This window comes from Gadus macrocephalus, chromosome 3 (assembly GCF_031168955.1).
Source record: "Gadus macrocephalus chromosome 3, ASM3116895v1".
NCBI lineage: Eukaryota > Metazoa > Chordata > Actinopteri > Gadiformes > Gadidae > Gadus > Gadus macrocephalus.
This window is the reverse complement of record NC_082384.1, coordinates 19,323,216-19,338,439: the sequence shown is the minus strand read 5'-3', so window position 1 is coordinate 19,338,439 and position 15,224 is coordinate 19,323,216. Positions and strand designations below refer to the sequence as shown.

Here is a 15,224-nt window from a genome sequence, read left to right as displayed (position 1 = left end):
AATGATTATGTGTTGCCTATCGATTTTATGAGACGTTAAACCATTTTGGTCGCTACAATCAGTGCTTGTAATGTTTACTTACACTTCAACTATTCGAGACCCATTTCCCTGCAATTTGTCAAAGTGTGTTAGAAGAGGGATTACCTTGTGCTATTCAAAGTAGACTATCTTGAAAAAAAGATGATGCGTCCCATCAAATTGCAGTCCTGTCATAAACACAACAATTCTTTAAAAGGTATAAAAGTTTATTAATTTACATTACAAAACCAAATGGCATGTTTTTATTTTTGGATGTTGATGTTGAAATTGATTGAGCCAGTAGAACAGTGGTTGTGGTTAAGTGTAGGCAGCAAGACCACACTGTGATTAGCAGACACAGAAACGCTGCCCCTGGGAGTTGATGGTGGGGCAGCAGTACACTCCACTTGTTCAGTGGGTTTGAGTTGGTCTGGAAAACAATGAAATGTTGAATCTAATATATTAATGTTGACCAAACTACAGAAATATCAAAACAATCCGCGTCCAAAAAAAATAAAGGGGTTCATCATCAATGCTTTTCCATACCTTTAACTTCCTTTGCTGAACCACACCAGGTTTTTTCCTCCAACTTCCTTGCGTTTTCATTGAGGTTCATCTTCCTCAGGATCCCCAGTGTGACGGCGACAGCTCGGCCATGGCCGTAGCGCTCCACCATGTGGTCCACGGTCACGTGCTCCAGTGGGTCCTCAAGGAAGCTCTTGGGAATAGGTTTAAAGTCTATTTGGCCCGAGTCCGAGAGATACGACTGGAACTTTTTGAAGTCATTGGATCCCAGTTCCTCCAGAGAGTTTAGGAGGATTTCTCGAATGTTCATTTTCTCTGAGCTTCACCACAAAGGCTGTGAGTGTGACCCTGTGTGCGTTGGAGGAAAAATCGTTGAAATCAAATCCTTCTAGGATGCAAAGGATCGGTGAATTATCTTCACATCGATCGTTCTTTTTCTTCATTTTTCAGCGGCGTTCAATACAATTCAGCCAGACATATTGCTGGAATAAAACGATTCAGCTACAGATCAACCCCCATCTTATACTCTGGTACTTCTCCACATATAGGATCCAGCTGGTCAAGGTAAACGATACACTGTCATCCCCCGGGATAACAAAAGTAGGGGTGCCTCAAGGGGTGCATTGGCTCACCTGTATTGTTCACACTCCACACGTCAGACTGCGCCTCCTCGGTACCCGACCAGTCTCTGTTCAAATACTTTGATGACTCCACCCTGTTGACTATGCGGAAAAAGACTGATGATCCCACGCTGTATCAGAGAAATGTTGATTGGTTTGTGGAATGGTGTGACAAGAACACCCTTATTATTAATTCAGTGAAGACAGAGGAAATTGTTTTTCGGTAAGCCCCCAACCTGCCAATTCCTCAAAGTGAAAATCCACAATGATGAAATTAATCAAGTTTCTGCATCTAAATACTTAGGCGTCACGGTAGATGCGTGGACCCCTCACATAGATTTTCTTGGTAAACGGATACAGCAGCGCATTTATTTTTCTCCGTAGGCTAAAAATCGTTTGGGGCCAGTAGCCAAATTATTTTTCTATTTTTTACCTCTGTAATTCAGAGCATTATGCTCTACTGTAGCACGCCGGGTTGAGCAACCTCACAGTGAAAAATAAAAGTAAATTGTGTAATAAGCTTAAAACAGCACGCCGAGGCTTGCCGCAAATATTTCCTCTGACTGCACACATGTCTTGAAAAATGAATATCAGCTCCTGCCTTCAAGTAGGCGTTTCAGAGTCCATCGATTGTGCCATGTCATAATCTGTCATCTGTGCTGCTTGTGTATCTCTGTGCCGTAATGTCACGTGTCATTTGTAATTGTTTACCTGTCTGTCCTAAATGTTTTGAGAGGTCTTCTCAGAGACGCAAAATGAATTTCAGTGCCCTACTGACAAATAAAGTAGTAGCCTATCGTATCGTTCATCAGACCGATTCACCACATTCAAATATTGTTCTCTTTTTAAACTCTACACATAGGCCTATACGTCTAGTGGAATTTTATCGTTATAATATAGTCTTATCTCATATTCATGTTTGAAATAGTGCAAGTAGGTGGTTAACATGAACGTGAACATGAACGTGAACATGAATACGGAGACATGTATATAGTATGTTTGTTTTATCTTAACTTTATCTTATTAAAATAGTTTTGTACTATCATTTTATTTTCAATTAGTAAATGTATTGTATATATACTGTTTTTTCGCTCTTCTCTTTTCCCACTGTACTGCTGGTCACCTGTGAATTTCTCCCAAGGGGGATTAATAAAGGACTATCTTATCTTATGAACGTATATTTGAGTCCAGGCCTACCATCCATACATACGATACACTCACACCCGAAAACTCACCAAGTTACATTCAGCGGTGTGGTCAATCTTCTGTTTTGATTAATGGCGGCTGACATCCCAAAGTCCGCCTCCTTCTGTCTGCGCTCGCTGAGCCCCCCCCAACATAAGAAACCTGCCTCAAAGTGAAACAAAGGGAATAAATATTAACTAAATAACAACATTTTGAAAACCAAGATAAGTTTTGCTTGTTTACTTTAGCTTTTTAACAATACTTCATCTATACGTTAACAATGCTGCCCTCGAGTTTAGACCAATTTCCAGCTGACCTGGCCAGGGTAGGGCCGGTCACTGTTCCTCGCATATGGGCTTAATATGATGAATCCGAGAAGGGCCCTATGGGAGCACCGCATTCTCATAAACAACCAAGATGGCTGCTGGTGAAATGCCCGCCATTAGTTTCTCTGATTGGTTGTGGTCTTCTTAATTAGCGGCTGTTGATAACGGCCCTTGGAAATCAGAGTTTTGCAGACTGATTTTCATTTGCAATATTGGTTTGACCATGTCAGGCTACAATTGTTGTATTATAAAACTTTGGAAAAGGATGTCAGACCTGCTTGGAAATGAGTATATGGCAATGTCTGGTCATTTTCTATGGCCATATTGATTTCAAAATCGTCTCAGAAATATTTGGTTTGTTTTTTGTTTCAGACCTTTCAACATAGCACACCAGACTGGTCAATCTAAAATTAGCAGACTGCATTGTCAGCTTATTTGCTATGGCTACATCTTGTGATTTTCAAATGGGGTGAGACCAAGACCAACAGATGACCAATATCCCGAATTATCTGTCTATTGAAAGTCTTCGTTCACACTGTAAGCCTTTATGTTATATTTCGATTTATTGATCATATCTTCTTTTGTTTTGGCTGTTCACTTTTTTTTATGTGGTCAATGTTATATTGGTGGGAATTTCGTAGCTACGTATATGCCTATCTATTAGGCGATTACTCATATTCACGGGACTAATTCTGAAACAATACATCAATACAAATCAACACTGTATAGCTTATAGCACAGAGACTGCACGGTCAAATAGTTGCAACCTGTCCGGGCAGCACTTCTTTAGTTCCTCTCCTGATGATGGTTTCTCCACCCCATCACTCGACTTGTTCAGCACCGTGTTAACACGGAGACAACTACACGACTTTATAAAACTGAGAGAGCTCAGTCTATAGGCCTGGACCAAAAGCCGATGCAGTTATTATTTTTTCCATAACAAAAGTTTGTATGACGCTTTAACATCGTACCTTGTCTCCAGTCAGTTGAATGCTATTCTTTGGGTAGAGCGGGTGCTTTTGGATATGACTACTTTCGCTTTCAATCGGCGGAGGATGCTGAGCAAGCGTGCGGTCGTATTTCCTGTTGATGCCTTATGACTTTCTACAACATTTGAACAGAGAACTTCATTACATTTCACTGAAGGGCTGAATAGTCAATACTTTTTAAAGAATGATCACGTTACCTATCCATTCTATTTTTTAGAGCTGTATTTATTATATGGCAATCTCCTATTCAATTGTTGTTCATTGCATAAATTGGTCATATGTATTATGATTATGAAGGCCTGTTTTTTTATTATCTTGAAAAGCAGATTATGCGCCCTATCAAAATGCAGACCTGTGAAAATCTGAATCAGAACAGATGTAAATAATAGGCTCCTAATGTTGCCTTTACTTACTCAATGGTCCACATCACGCCATTTGACACAAGAGGGCCCTCTGGCCCTGGGATTCAGAATCACACGTTGTACGTAAGGTGACGACTACTTTCTTCATTTGGTGGTTCTCCTTGAACATGGTTGTCCTTTGAAAGGTTATATTTTTAGATTGCACCTGACTGCATGTTCAACCAGTATCATTTGAAAAATGCTATTTTTTTCACCTGGCCTAGCCTAATACAGTAATACAGATGTAATATTGTGTTACAATTGGTTCCTACTTGTTATGTGTGATGTTATACATTGTTTTACTGTTTTGTCACCATTGTGGGTTTATGATTGAAAGAAAACCATATCTGTCAAGCCTCATCGTCTCTTACTGCTCGTATAGTGGCCATAAAGGACATTTTGTCTCTGAGCTAAAGAACGGTGGCTGTGTCTTGTTCGGAAAAATCGTTCAAATCAAATAAACATTAGGTAGAATACAGGATTGGTCTACCTCAGTCAGTTATTTGGCTATGGCTATGCCTGAGCTATTGTCAATGGTTTTCTGAATAAGCTCACATGTCAAGACAGACACGTCATGCAGCTCCCTGTTGCACATCATGTTCAAACCCTTGAGTTTCGGGGGGTCGCCCCGGCCACCTGCATCTCTCTACCCACTGAAATTATCTCTAATCTCTGCCCCCTAGAAACACAAATGGAATGTGCTTGAAACAAATTCCGTCCAGAAAGTTGTGATGTGAAGTCTCCCACCCCCCAACCGCTGTTAGAAAGAGAAAGTCACCTATCACAGAAAAATTGCAGACACAAATGTGTCTAAACCCAAGGCTGTGTATTAAAATAATACTATTAAACTGACTAGCCCTATATGGGGATTACACAGTGTATTTAGTTTGTTTTATTTTATGACTACAACATGCCTCCAAAACATCAGCAAAACATTTGGTTAAATGTAGGCAGTAAATCGAATAAGGAGACCCCTGACTATTGCCAGTTTTTTACAAGCCATTATTTATGTTAAAGGTTCCAGAATGGCTTGTGTTCACACACACATTGCTTACAATGCTAGCCCACGTTATTCTTGACCCTCCCTTCCTTCCTTTTCTTGGTGCAGCCTACCGATAGAAAACGCCCACTGTGGGTTAAAGAGGCCAGAGCAGTGGTGTAATACTTAGAAAAAAAATTGCTTTAGCGCCAACTCACGGATAGCCTCTCAGACGACCAGTCCCTGCTTAAGGATAAAGACATCAAACGTGGACTCCATTTGCTTGGAGACAGAAGCTTAAGGATGTGTGTCTGTAGATGGCTTGCAATGCTCCTCCTTCCCTCGGTCCTAGACGCAGGTGAGTGAGTGAGCTATGTGGTCTTCCGGCCGGGCGGGTAACAGCACATTATCAGCCAAACCAAGTAACGTGTTAACTGTTTAGATGGTGTCATTAATGCAATGGACATCAATTTTTACAATTATAAGACAAATCTTTGGTTAAGTAATTAGGAAATCGATTGATATATTCTTAATTGTTTGCCGAGTACTGAATAACATGAAAATATCGTTTCTGACTATTGGTAAAATGTTCAGATAAGGTATGCAGATGTGTGTTATCTATGTGAGGTATTAAGTGAATACTTTAATTGTTTACAACATCTCCTTTGAAGGGGAATAGAGAAACACACACACACACACACACACACACACACACACACACACACACACACATACACACACACACACACACACACACACACACACACACACACACACACACACACACACACACACACACACACACACACACACACACACACAGCCTGCACACGCCAGTGGCACCACCATAAAGGAGATTAGCTGATAGCAGGATAATAATACGGCCAGGATTCCCTGAAACAATAGTCATAGAAAAGAAAGGCGAGCTCGTTGACTTGGGCAGGGTGTCCTTCCTTCCTAAGAGGAACAAAGTGGGTGTATTCCATGTGCTAGCACACAGGGGTTCACAGTAGTTCAGAAAAATATAATATTGTTCCTTCCACTATCTGGTGATGTCAATTCAACTTTTGCCACTCCACACAAAGGAAATTATTAAGAAAATAGGCGAAACGGTAGTAAAGGAAATCACAGCGATCAAATGAAATGAAAGTGCCTGGCAGCTAAGCAGAACTTTTTTCTACTTCAGGTTAAAGCAATGTGTTTTATGTGATGGAAAGACCTTTAATGTAATTTAAACACGTTGTGTTTCTACAGTAGCCCAGAATGGACTTACGTCTCTAGAGAAGATGAGTTTTTTAATTTTTTATCATAATTGCCATTTCTCATAAGCTATGACCCAGACTAAATAACTAAAAATTATTTATAAATCTATCAAGCAAAAAAATCACTTGACACTTGGCTACTCGATGCTGTCATTGACAATGACATAATTTTGTAAGAATCCACTGGCACCTTACCTTGCAGGCCACTATAACTGATCCTATCTCGTTGGAAAGGGAAGGTCATGGAGAGAGTGTATTCAGCTGGTTGCAATCTGAAACCACAAAGCTAAATGCCAGTAAATCCATACTGCACCTTGACCTATACAGCTAAAAAAGGCAAAGAAAATAGACAGACTGACAACCTGATTATATAGTTAAAAAAATGACAACACGAACAGAGACTGGAGTTATAAATATTGGAGTGATCTTGGAGTCAAGACTGACTCCATATAGTATTCATAATTTAAAGGTTCTTGCAAACTACCACAGCAAACGCTAACAAACTCCAACATTGGAACAGTGCGGCATACCCATTGGGGGTTAGAGACTATTGTCGGATTAAGTTGATTGTTGGTGTTGGCCAGCCTCGGCCAGAATTCTATAGTTGGGTGTCGGCGTTTGTCAGGACAGTGTGCAAGCACCTTTTAGAAGATGAGGAAACAATTGAAGTATCTTAACACCGGTCAAAGTTAGTGCCAAAGGTCATCGTCTTTATGCTTGAATGGATATCTTAAAAACGCACACAATGGTAACGTGTCCTCTGAGTAAGAACGCATTGTGTCTGTCTTTCCTTCCACACCCCACTGAACCACACCATGGGACCCTAGCTACCTCACACCCTGCTCCCACCCTGTCACAGCTCCATTTTCAACCCCCCAAGCCTGCATCCCTTCGACCTAGCGTCTCTCCTGCCCTTCCATCCTCTCTACTTTCCCCTTCCCACAGCAGTTTGTTGCAGGGCCAAGACATCAACAGCAAACCGCAATGCACCCTGGTGATCTCACCGTCTGAACTGGTGGTCAGGTAAAGAGAACACAATTATGACCCATTGATATTTTGATTTTTGTTTATATATATCAAGGAGGGTCACATTGAAAGAATAGGGTTGGTTGGAATAATGATTCAATCAAAGAAAGGATTACAATGATATGTTCACTTTAGCATTTGAATTCATATATAGGGCACATGGTACAATTGTGAAGTCACCTAATCTGTGTGTCAATTCAATTATTCTCAATTGCTTTAGGTTTGGGGATCCACTGTTTGCTAACTGCTCCATAAAAATGATGGAGGGTCCTCTAGGCTGGCTTGTTGAACCGGTACGGAAGTACATTCCCATTTTCTTTTTTACCCACTTCAACAAAAGCATCTTGAAATGACAGAAGCATCTCATAACAGACACTAAAGAAAAAAGAAAATCGAAGACAAAGTCAATGTTTTCTTTGTCGTATGAACAGTATAAAACACGGCCATTCTAAATCGCATAAAGTAATTTTCTGGGTGTAGTTCTTCCAGTTATACCAAGAAATGGCTTTTTAGAAGATACTAAATAGTTGTACAAGACAGACTCCTTACATGCCTATTTTAAACCCTCACTTTAGGAAAAACAAGAGCTAACAATGGATCGCTACCTGGTCTTCAACATCACCAGCCTCACAGAGTGGGGTCTTAAACCAAAGTGCTTTGTGATGTTTGACCAGGGTGGGGATTGCTCCAGTGTGCTTCATCTAACCGTCTACAGTCAGTACCACATTTGATCTTGTCTCTGATTTAATTTGAAATGTATGTCTTTGTGACTATATCATTCCTGTGTGTGTTTGTGTTTGCAGAACCTCCGGACAACGTATCCATCAGCTTTGTAAACCACACTGGCCCACTGCTTGAAGGACATCAGTACACCCTCCTGTGCCGTGTCCAGAACGTTGCTCCTGTCCAGAACCTCACCGTGACCTTCTACAAAGGAGACACCATGCTGGGCCCGGTACAGTCCAGCAGGAACTCTGTGGAGGCACCAGTGACAGAGACGTTCACCTTCAGCTTCAACTCCAGCAGAGAGGATGATGGGGTCCAGTACTGGTGTGAAGCCAAGCTGAATCTGGGACCACACGGACCAGCGTTACCTCTTGTGATGCAGTCACAGACACTCAAAGCTATCAGCCTCAGTGCCAAAGGTATGTGTGTGTTTGTATGGGAGTTATTATTTTGAATGAAAGGGTTAGGGTATCTAAACCTATATCTGATAACTATTAGATACATTTGATTCTGGTGTTGATTTGATAACTTATGCCGTCTTATCCCTCCTTTATAGGAACCTCCAACGCTAACTCTGGACACTTTATACAGAGCATTTTACTCCTGTCCATCCAGTTCATTTATTGGGTATCAAACCATGTATGTTCTGTGTAAGTAACACAATGCTGTTTTGGATTAGCTGAGTCCCGCCTACTAGAAAACTAAAACATGAAAAGACGTTGAAGTAGGACTGATTATATATGCCGAGGAGTGAGCGGAGCCCAGAAGCGTTAGGTAGCCTTTTGTGAACAGAGGAGCATATATGATTAGCTCAACCATCAGACTCCATAATGTCTAGAACATTTCCCTGCCAAAAGGACCCTCTTAAATGGACAGTATGTATTTTTCTGTTACCCTCCTCAATTGGTGAGGTGCAAGGACTAGACCATTGCTACTTATAAATACCCCCTACCATAAAGATCTCATTCAGGTACACAGTGTGCAAATTGCTCACACATTAGTGCTTATTTCATGTAGAATATTTCTGTAAATTGTAAACGTTAATAGAATATTTGACAAAAGTGCATAAAACCATGGAAATGTAATGTAAATTATGCTCTGGTTGTTGTCTGCATTTGTCACCAGTTGTCTACCTTGATTCCAATTTTGCCTAGAGTCTTGGACTTTGTATATTAGATTTTCTTTCCTCCGTCTATATCAATTTTTCCCCTTTCAAATGAACAGGTAATAACAACCATAGCTTAACTGACCAATATAATTGTAATTTATTTATCAATTAAAAGTAAGGAAGTCAAGAATTGATTAACCTTTTATCATATTGATCAAAACACATGCCATGGCCACTGATCAAATTAGCTTTTGGAATTAAGAAAAAAAAAAAAGAACTTTTAGTGAACCAAGAAGCATTAACCATGAAAAATAAGAAAGGTATCATGCCATGAATAAATTTTATTAGTGCTCTGGGTTGATTCAGTAATTACAGTTGCCATACGGACAAACAATGAAAACATTTAAAAAAGAAACATTTCATGGTTGTGCACCATTTGTTATGACTTTAAAGTGAAGAAAAGTCTAGGTCAATGGGACGCACAGCACATTTGAGAAAATGAAAGAAACCTACAAATTAGCTATTTAAACAGTGAAAATATAATAAATGTTTGTATAATGTTTATTAATATTCATCTAGAATCAAAGAAAAGGCAACAAAATAACATTGCATTTCAAGTCAACGTATTTGTAATTAGTCAGCAATTCATTACATTCAATACAACACAACTGGATCAAAGTACAACTTTGATCCAGTTATTAATTACTCGCTCAGACCGTTATGATCGTTATTGTGGCTAGGCTATGTGAACTCCATATGTGGACAACATTTCGGGCTTACATTTGCCCGCGGGTTCCAATGTCTTGTTCCTCAAGAATCTTGGTCCGGTCTAGAAAAAAAATTATACAAATTAGTACAGCAATTATTAAACTGCCCATTCCACTTCATTGCAATGCACTGCATCATGAGCACAAGCTCACAAACTCACTGCGTGCAACATGGTTGCGTTCTCCCGGTGAATGGATGGTGGTGCAGTCATCTGCCAAAGCCTGCATTGTTGTAGCCTCCCCTAGTCCTGGGAACTGAGCAGGCGGTGGTGCAGCGACTTCAAAGAGGTGGCCCTTACCGACCGCTGGGAAACCTACAGGGCTGGACTGTGGCGCGGCGGGAGGGAAGGGTGGACTGTTGAGGTCCAAGTACTTGCCCTTGGCAGAGGAAGCGGCCACAGCCTTAAGCTTCTGGCAAATTGCGGCATTAAAGAGTAGTCCTCGGGCCAGCGCTTGGTCCGCCAGCAGGTCCAGTGGTGAATGGATGGAAGCTGCGGTCGCAGAGTCGGCGCCACGCTGTGGTTTTTCTGCAGTTTCGGTCAGTGTGGGAGGTTCTGCGCCAAGCCCTTTGACCCCGGCATCCCCCATTGACACAGCGACATTGAGGTTAGCATTTGTGGCAAGGACTTCACTCAGAGGCTTTTTGTCGGCGTACAGGGAGAGGGCAGACTCTTCGGGGGAGCTAGCACTGTGGAAATGGCCATCGGGTAATTCAGCGGACCCATGCGGGCAGTTAGAGTCGCTGTTGATGGAGGCCATTTTCTTCTCAGCCTTCTCTTTTTTCAGACTTCTGCTTTACAAGAAGAGGTGAACAGTAATGCAAGACGATTAAAAAGGGCAAGATTTTGTGGAATAAAAATGTGGTGTACTTACACTGAGGAAGATGATTGACCTAGAAATTTCTTGCTCTCTCTTAGCAGTAGCCTAAGAAGCAAATAGTTAGTACGTATATAATTAATCAAGGGGGAAAAAAAACGGAGGATTTATGGTGAATTTTTCGTCAGTGAGGATGAACAAACAGGTTAATTAACCTTGGCTGCATCCATCCTTTGGGCCATAGAGTTTTTATCTCGTTGTCAAGGAAGCATTTCAGGTACTCTTCCATTTCTTGCTCCTCAATCTTTTCATTTTCATATCTATCCATCTTTGCTTTCACCACAAGGCACAGAAACTCTCTGCTTGTACATGCATGTACAGAAAAAGAAAAATATTACAACAACAATCTGGTTAGAAGAAGAACAAACTTCACAAGATTCACTACAAGATGACTGGAATGGTAAAAGTGTTTCTGAGAGACAAAGTTCCCCCTTTGGCCTTATGTATCCAAAAGGATCCACCTATTGAGACAAAGCCATTCAGTGAATAAAATGAAACAAATGACAGGCAGCTGTGATAGCCGTGTCTTTCCTTGGTCAGACCTGATCTCTTCGTTCCATTTGAACTTCTTCTGGGGACCTCTCTTCCCGAATTTCTCCTCCCCCTCATCCTCAGAGTTCACCCTCTGGTCTCTGGGCTTCTTCTCATCTGACCCCCTAAGAAACAAAAACAAGTAGATGAGTGAAGCACTAGGGATTACTAAATACATTCAACTTTAAGAATTCCTTCGATATCCGATTAGGAGACAATAAAAATGTCTTCACATTACTTGGCCATCATTTACAAAGTGAAGGGAGGAATTTATCAGGGAATCCAGGGAAGTTACTGGAGTACCAATTCCTTGCCGAGTGAGGAAACCCTTGAAAACTAAATTTAAATTACTGAGGCATAACCTCAGCTATCAACTATTCCAATTCGGCGTGAGTGAGCGTACTTTGTGGACTTGACCTGTGCGTGTGCCTGCCGGTTGTCATGGAAACGGGCCAACTGCTCTGGCATCACTTTGTCAATAGCATCCCTTAACTGCTCTAGAGGATCCTGCAATATTTGGAATGAACACATCATGAGTGGTAAAAAAAAAATACATCTTAACATAAGTGTTAACTTAAAAACATGGGAGCGTCTCTCCATTTTCCCTACATGGCAGTTAAGTGTAACTGCCACTTAATTTCTACACCAACCGACAAATGATTACAAGGTCCAAATTATGAAACTACAATCCCCAACATGTACCTTTAGCTTGGAATCGCCAAACGGAATAACCCCAACATAAGCTTACCAACTTCAGCTCTCCAATCCTCCCTTCTACCTTTGGTGAAAGGCCTTCAGGTAGGGTTCCAGGCTGAGATACCAAGCCGCCTTTGAGCTCCGTCTGAGGCTGGTCCAGAAACAGAACTGTGGACAGGTTCTGGACATCTGCCCTGGCTGGAGAAGCCATGACGGGATGCATCTCTGTAGCGTGTTCAGCCGCTTTGAGATGGGACACATCTTCAGTGGCGTCTAACAAAGAGTCCAAGTCAATGTCGAAGTCCACCGTAACCGCAGCTTGGATAAGTGCATGGTCATTGGTGGAGCCGATCAGACTGAGCAGGGGATCAGCCAATCCAGCACCTCCAACTCCTCCAACCCCTCCCGCGTCCGCGGGACACATTGGAAACCTTGGTGATCCAAAAGACTGCCCCCCTTTATCCCCCCGCAACTGCATTTCCCTCTCCTTCTGTCTTCTGAACTTCTTTAACATGTTGGTGACACTCAAAGGGCCGGCAGCTGTCTTTTTAGTTTTTTTTGGTTCATCAACCACTTTTTCTGTTAAAGTACTGCCAGGAACAACAAAAAAGGAGCCATTTTGTGAGTGTCCGTGAGTTACCAACCTTCACTTCATGAATTGACTTTGCTAGGTCTGTCTTCTCCCACCAAGACAATGTCAATACGACCTTACATCCCAAGAAATGGCATGCCTTGCGTAAATCTCTCACCCTTCCACGGAAACGTTAATCCCCTTCCTTTTCAGTTTTTCCCCTTCTTTCCTGCGCCTCTTTTTGGGTTTATCCGATCCTTCAATTGATTTACGCTTCTGAAAATGCAATTACTTCATTAACATTTGATTATTGGTCATTTAGTGGTTTTATCCATCTTACCACCAAGTGTGTCACTTAATTTAAATGAATGTCATTAAAGAGACACTAAATGTACTCTGGTTAACCGCAGACATTGATGTTGAACCCAGAATATATGGTATTTAGAGCCAAGTCGTGGCTCTCATTTATAATCTTTTAAATATTATAAAATACCTGCAGGCTACCATAATGCAGCATATAGCCTACCTTTGGAGGCTTCAGTTTGATGCTTCTCTGTGTGAAATCTTCCACCTCAGGGTCGGAAACGTGGCGAAATTGAAGTACGCCACAGTTGACGTAGAATCCTCCATATTTTGTTGTGAGGGAGGCTGGTACAAGTTCATCATACTGAAGGAAAAAAAACACAAGGGTCGCATTTGGAATACACTACAATTTCCAAGTCCAGCACGAAAATACACATCATGTCAAACAGAAAGACATTTCTCACAATTTACCAGTTTCCAGCACTAAGGATATCAGCTGCCCCATGGTTGATAACACTTGTCAAATTGGGATTGATTAAACAAGATTTAAAATAAAACAAATTGTCCACAATAAACTCATCTTCCTCACCGGCTCAGAGTTGTCAATGAAAGAGTCTTCATCATCATAGCCATATCCAATATCAACCAGGTCTTGGATGCGGTCCTTCTTCCTCTTCTTCACCTCACCCTGTAGGTAAAGAAAGAGGCCTCATTAACAGTGGGGTTCCAGGAACCAGTGAGGACAGAAATGGTCTCTAAAGAATAAACTAATAACAGATTGAACTAATAAAAACAATTGAAATTCATGCGAGACAAGCAAGCCGTCTACCAGACATATCTTGTGTGTGTGTGTGTGTGAATGTTTTTGATTAAAAAGGTGGGTTTAAGGATCTCTTAGTGAGATATGCTATGCAGAGAGCCACTTGCATATTTATTCTCAAATTGTTGGGCAATGGCAGCCAGTTCCTCATGGTATGGAGTTTCTCGCTCATCTGATTTGTTCTGAGCCCCATCTTTAATGGAGCCACTCTGCTGAAAAAAAAAATACAAAGCAGCAGTATGATTGACATCTTCAAACTTTTGCCGAGCCAGCTCTGCCTCAGTGGCACTTTCACAGCAATGGTATTGCCTACTAGTGTTGCTGTGTTTAACAGGCCAACCGGAAGCCCACCTTGTGTTTCTCCACCAGTTCCGTATAGCTGAACTCGGGAAAGGCGCGTTCGTTGGATTCGAATAATTTGAGCATGCATCTTACGGTCGAATGAGGCTGAGTAACTTCTGAACCCTTTCCCTCAGTCTCCGAGGGAGCTACCGATGCAGGCGCACTTGGTGCTGCATTACTGTGCAACGTTGACTTATCATCTGTTGGGGAACTAGAGAAATCGCAAGGAAACATGGTCAACTGCACTCTTCTGACTTCGGCCATCGTCATAGTAAGTGTGGGGAGGACCGCGCGTGACTACATAGACCAACACGTTCATTAAAACACTCGTGCAGGTGCGCTCTGTGAACTCTCTCTCTCTCTCTCTCTCTCTCTCTCTCTCTCTCTCTCTCTCTCTCTCTCTCTCTCTCTCTCTCTCTCTCTCTCTCTCTCTCTCTCTCTCTCTCTCTCTCTCTCTCTCTCTCTCTCTCTCTCTCTCTCTCTCTCTCTCTCTCTCTCTCTCTCTCTCTCTCTCTCTCTCTCTCTCTCTCTCTCTCTCTCTCTCTCTCTCTCTCTCTCTCTCTCTCTCTCTCTCTCTCTCTCTCTCGGGCTGTTATTTGTGAGTTGAACTGCATTGTATTCAAATGACCACATGAAGGCGCTCGAGATTTATTTGACAATGACTGGTAAATGTCTGTCTGCCTGTTTCCCTGCCTGATGTTCAATAAACTGAGCCATTAATGTTTAATTGTTGTAATGAAAAATGTGCAGCGTATCTTTTCCGAAAAAATAAAAATATACAAAGGATATTTTTTGCACAACAGTGCACAAAAAAAGATACCCAGGCCATATTTAATTTAATAAATGGTTTAGGTTACCGTTACGATTTACTGCCAGAATCAATAGCATATGAGCTCTAATAGGGTATTCATGACACTTAACTATGCATTAAGCCATTTAGTGAAAGTTTTTGAGGCAACATAATACATTTTGTATCTTAAACTATTAAGACATACAGTTGGGGTTAACAATGTAAAGTGCTGCAGGACTAAGTTTGTAATGAACATCTTTAGTACACTAACACATTTTATCATTTAAAACATTTATCTATTTTATTAGTCAAGTGCATAGCAGGAGATCATAACAAGGTAGGCCTAACAACAAAATCAGTTAA

At 41.4% G+C, this 15,224-nt stretch overlaps 2 protein-coding genes and 1 long non-coding RNA gene across 13 annotated transcripts; 1 reads left to right on the top strand and 2 right to left on the bottom strand.

The window, feature by feature from the left end:
* Positions 1-223: 223 nt before the first annotated feature.
* Positions 224-3,787, bottom strand: LOC132453533 (uncharacterized). 6 transcript variants are annotated; one of them, XR_009524724.1, is made up of 5 exons: positions 3,646-3,787; positions 2,399-2,514; positions 1,176-1,294; positions 565-891; positions 224-448 (listed from the first exon to the last, which is right to left on the bottom strand). It is a non-coding gene; the product is annotated as an uncharacterized LOC132453533 (long non-coding RNA). The 6 variants fall into 6 exon arrangements; XR_009524723.1 differs by having other exon boundaries at positions 2,399-2,510; positions 3,646-3,776; XR_009524726.1 differs by having other exon boundaries at positions 1,176-1,280; positions 2,399-2,510; positions 3,646-3,776.
* Positions 3,788-5,042: 1,255 nt separating this feature from the next.
* LOC132453516 (intercellular adhesion molecule 4-like) lies at positions 5,043-9,148 on the top strand. 2 transcript variants are annotated; one of them, XM_060046415.1, is made up of 6 exons: positions 5,043-5,401; positions 7,133-7,328; positions 7,552-7,624; positions 7,907-8,045; positions 8,135-8,476; positions 8,614-9,148. In XM_060046415.1, exons 1-6 carry the CDS (start codon positions 5,347-5,349, stop codon positions 8,709-8,711), a joined length of 903 nt encoding a protein of 300 aa, XP_059902398.1. In that variant the 5' UTR covers positions 5,043-5,346; the 3' UTR covers positions 8,712-9,148. The 2 variants fall into 2 exon arrangements, with proteins under 2 accessions (XP_059902398.1, XP_059902397.1); XM_060046414.1 differs by having other exon boundaries at positions 5,052-5,401; positions 6,298-7,328.
* Positions 9,149-9,481: 333 nt separating this feature from the next.
* Positions 9,482-14,397, bottom strand: LOC132453485 (ubinuclein-1-like). 5 transcript variants are annotated; one of them, XM_060046356.1, is made up of 12 exons: positions 14,081-14,396; positions 13,837-13,941; positions 13,499-13,597; positions 13,133-13,273; positions 12,785-12,882; positions 12,088-12,625; positions 11,743-11,846; positions 11,351-11,464; positions 10,964-11,107; positions 10,806-10,856; positions 10,094-10,725; positions 9,482-9,994 (listed from the first exon to the last, which is right to left on the bottom strand). In XM_060046356.1, the coding sequence occupies exons 1-12, from the start codon at positions 14,339-14,341 to the stop codon at positions 9,942-9,944; spliced, it is 2,340 nt and encodes a 779-aa protein (XP_059902339.1). In that variant the 5' UTR covers positions 14,342-14,396; the 3' UTR covers positions 9,482-9,941. The 5 variants fall into 5 exon arrangements, with proteins under 5 accessions (XP_059902339.1, XP_059902341.1, XP_059902340.1 ...); XM_060046358.1 differs by having other exon boundaries at positions 13,837-13,938; XM_060046357.1 differs by having other exon boundaries at positions 10,094-10,722; positions 14,081-14,395.
* Between the last annotated feature and the right edge of the window lie 827 nt (positions 14,398-15,224).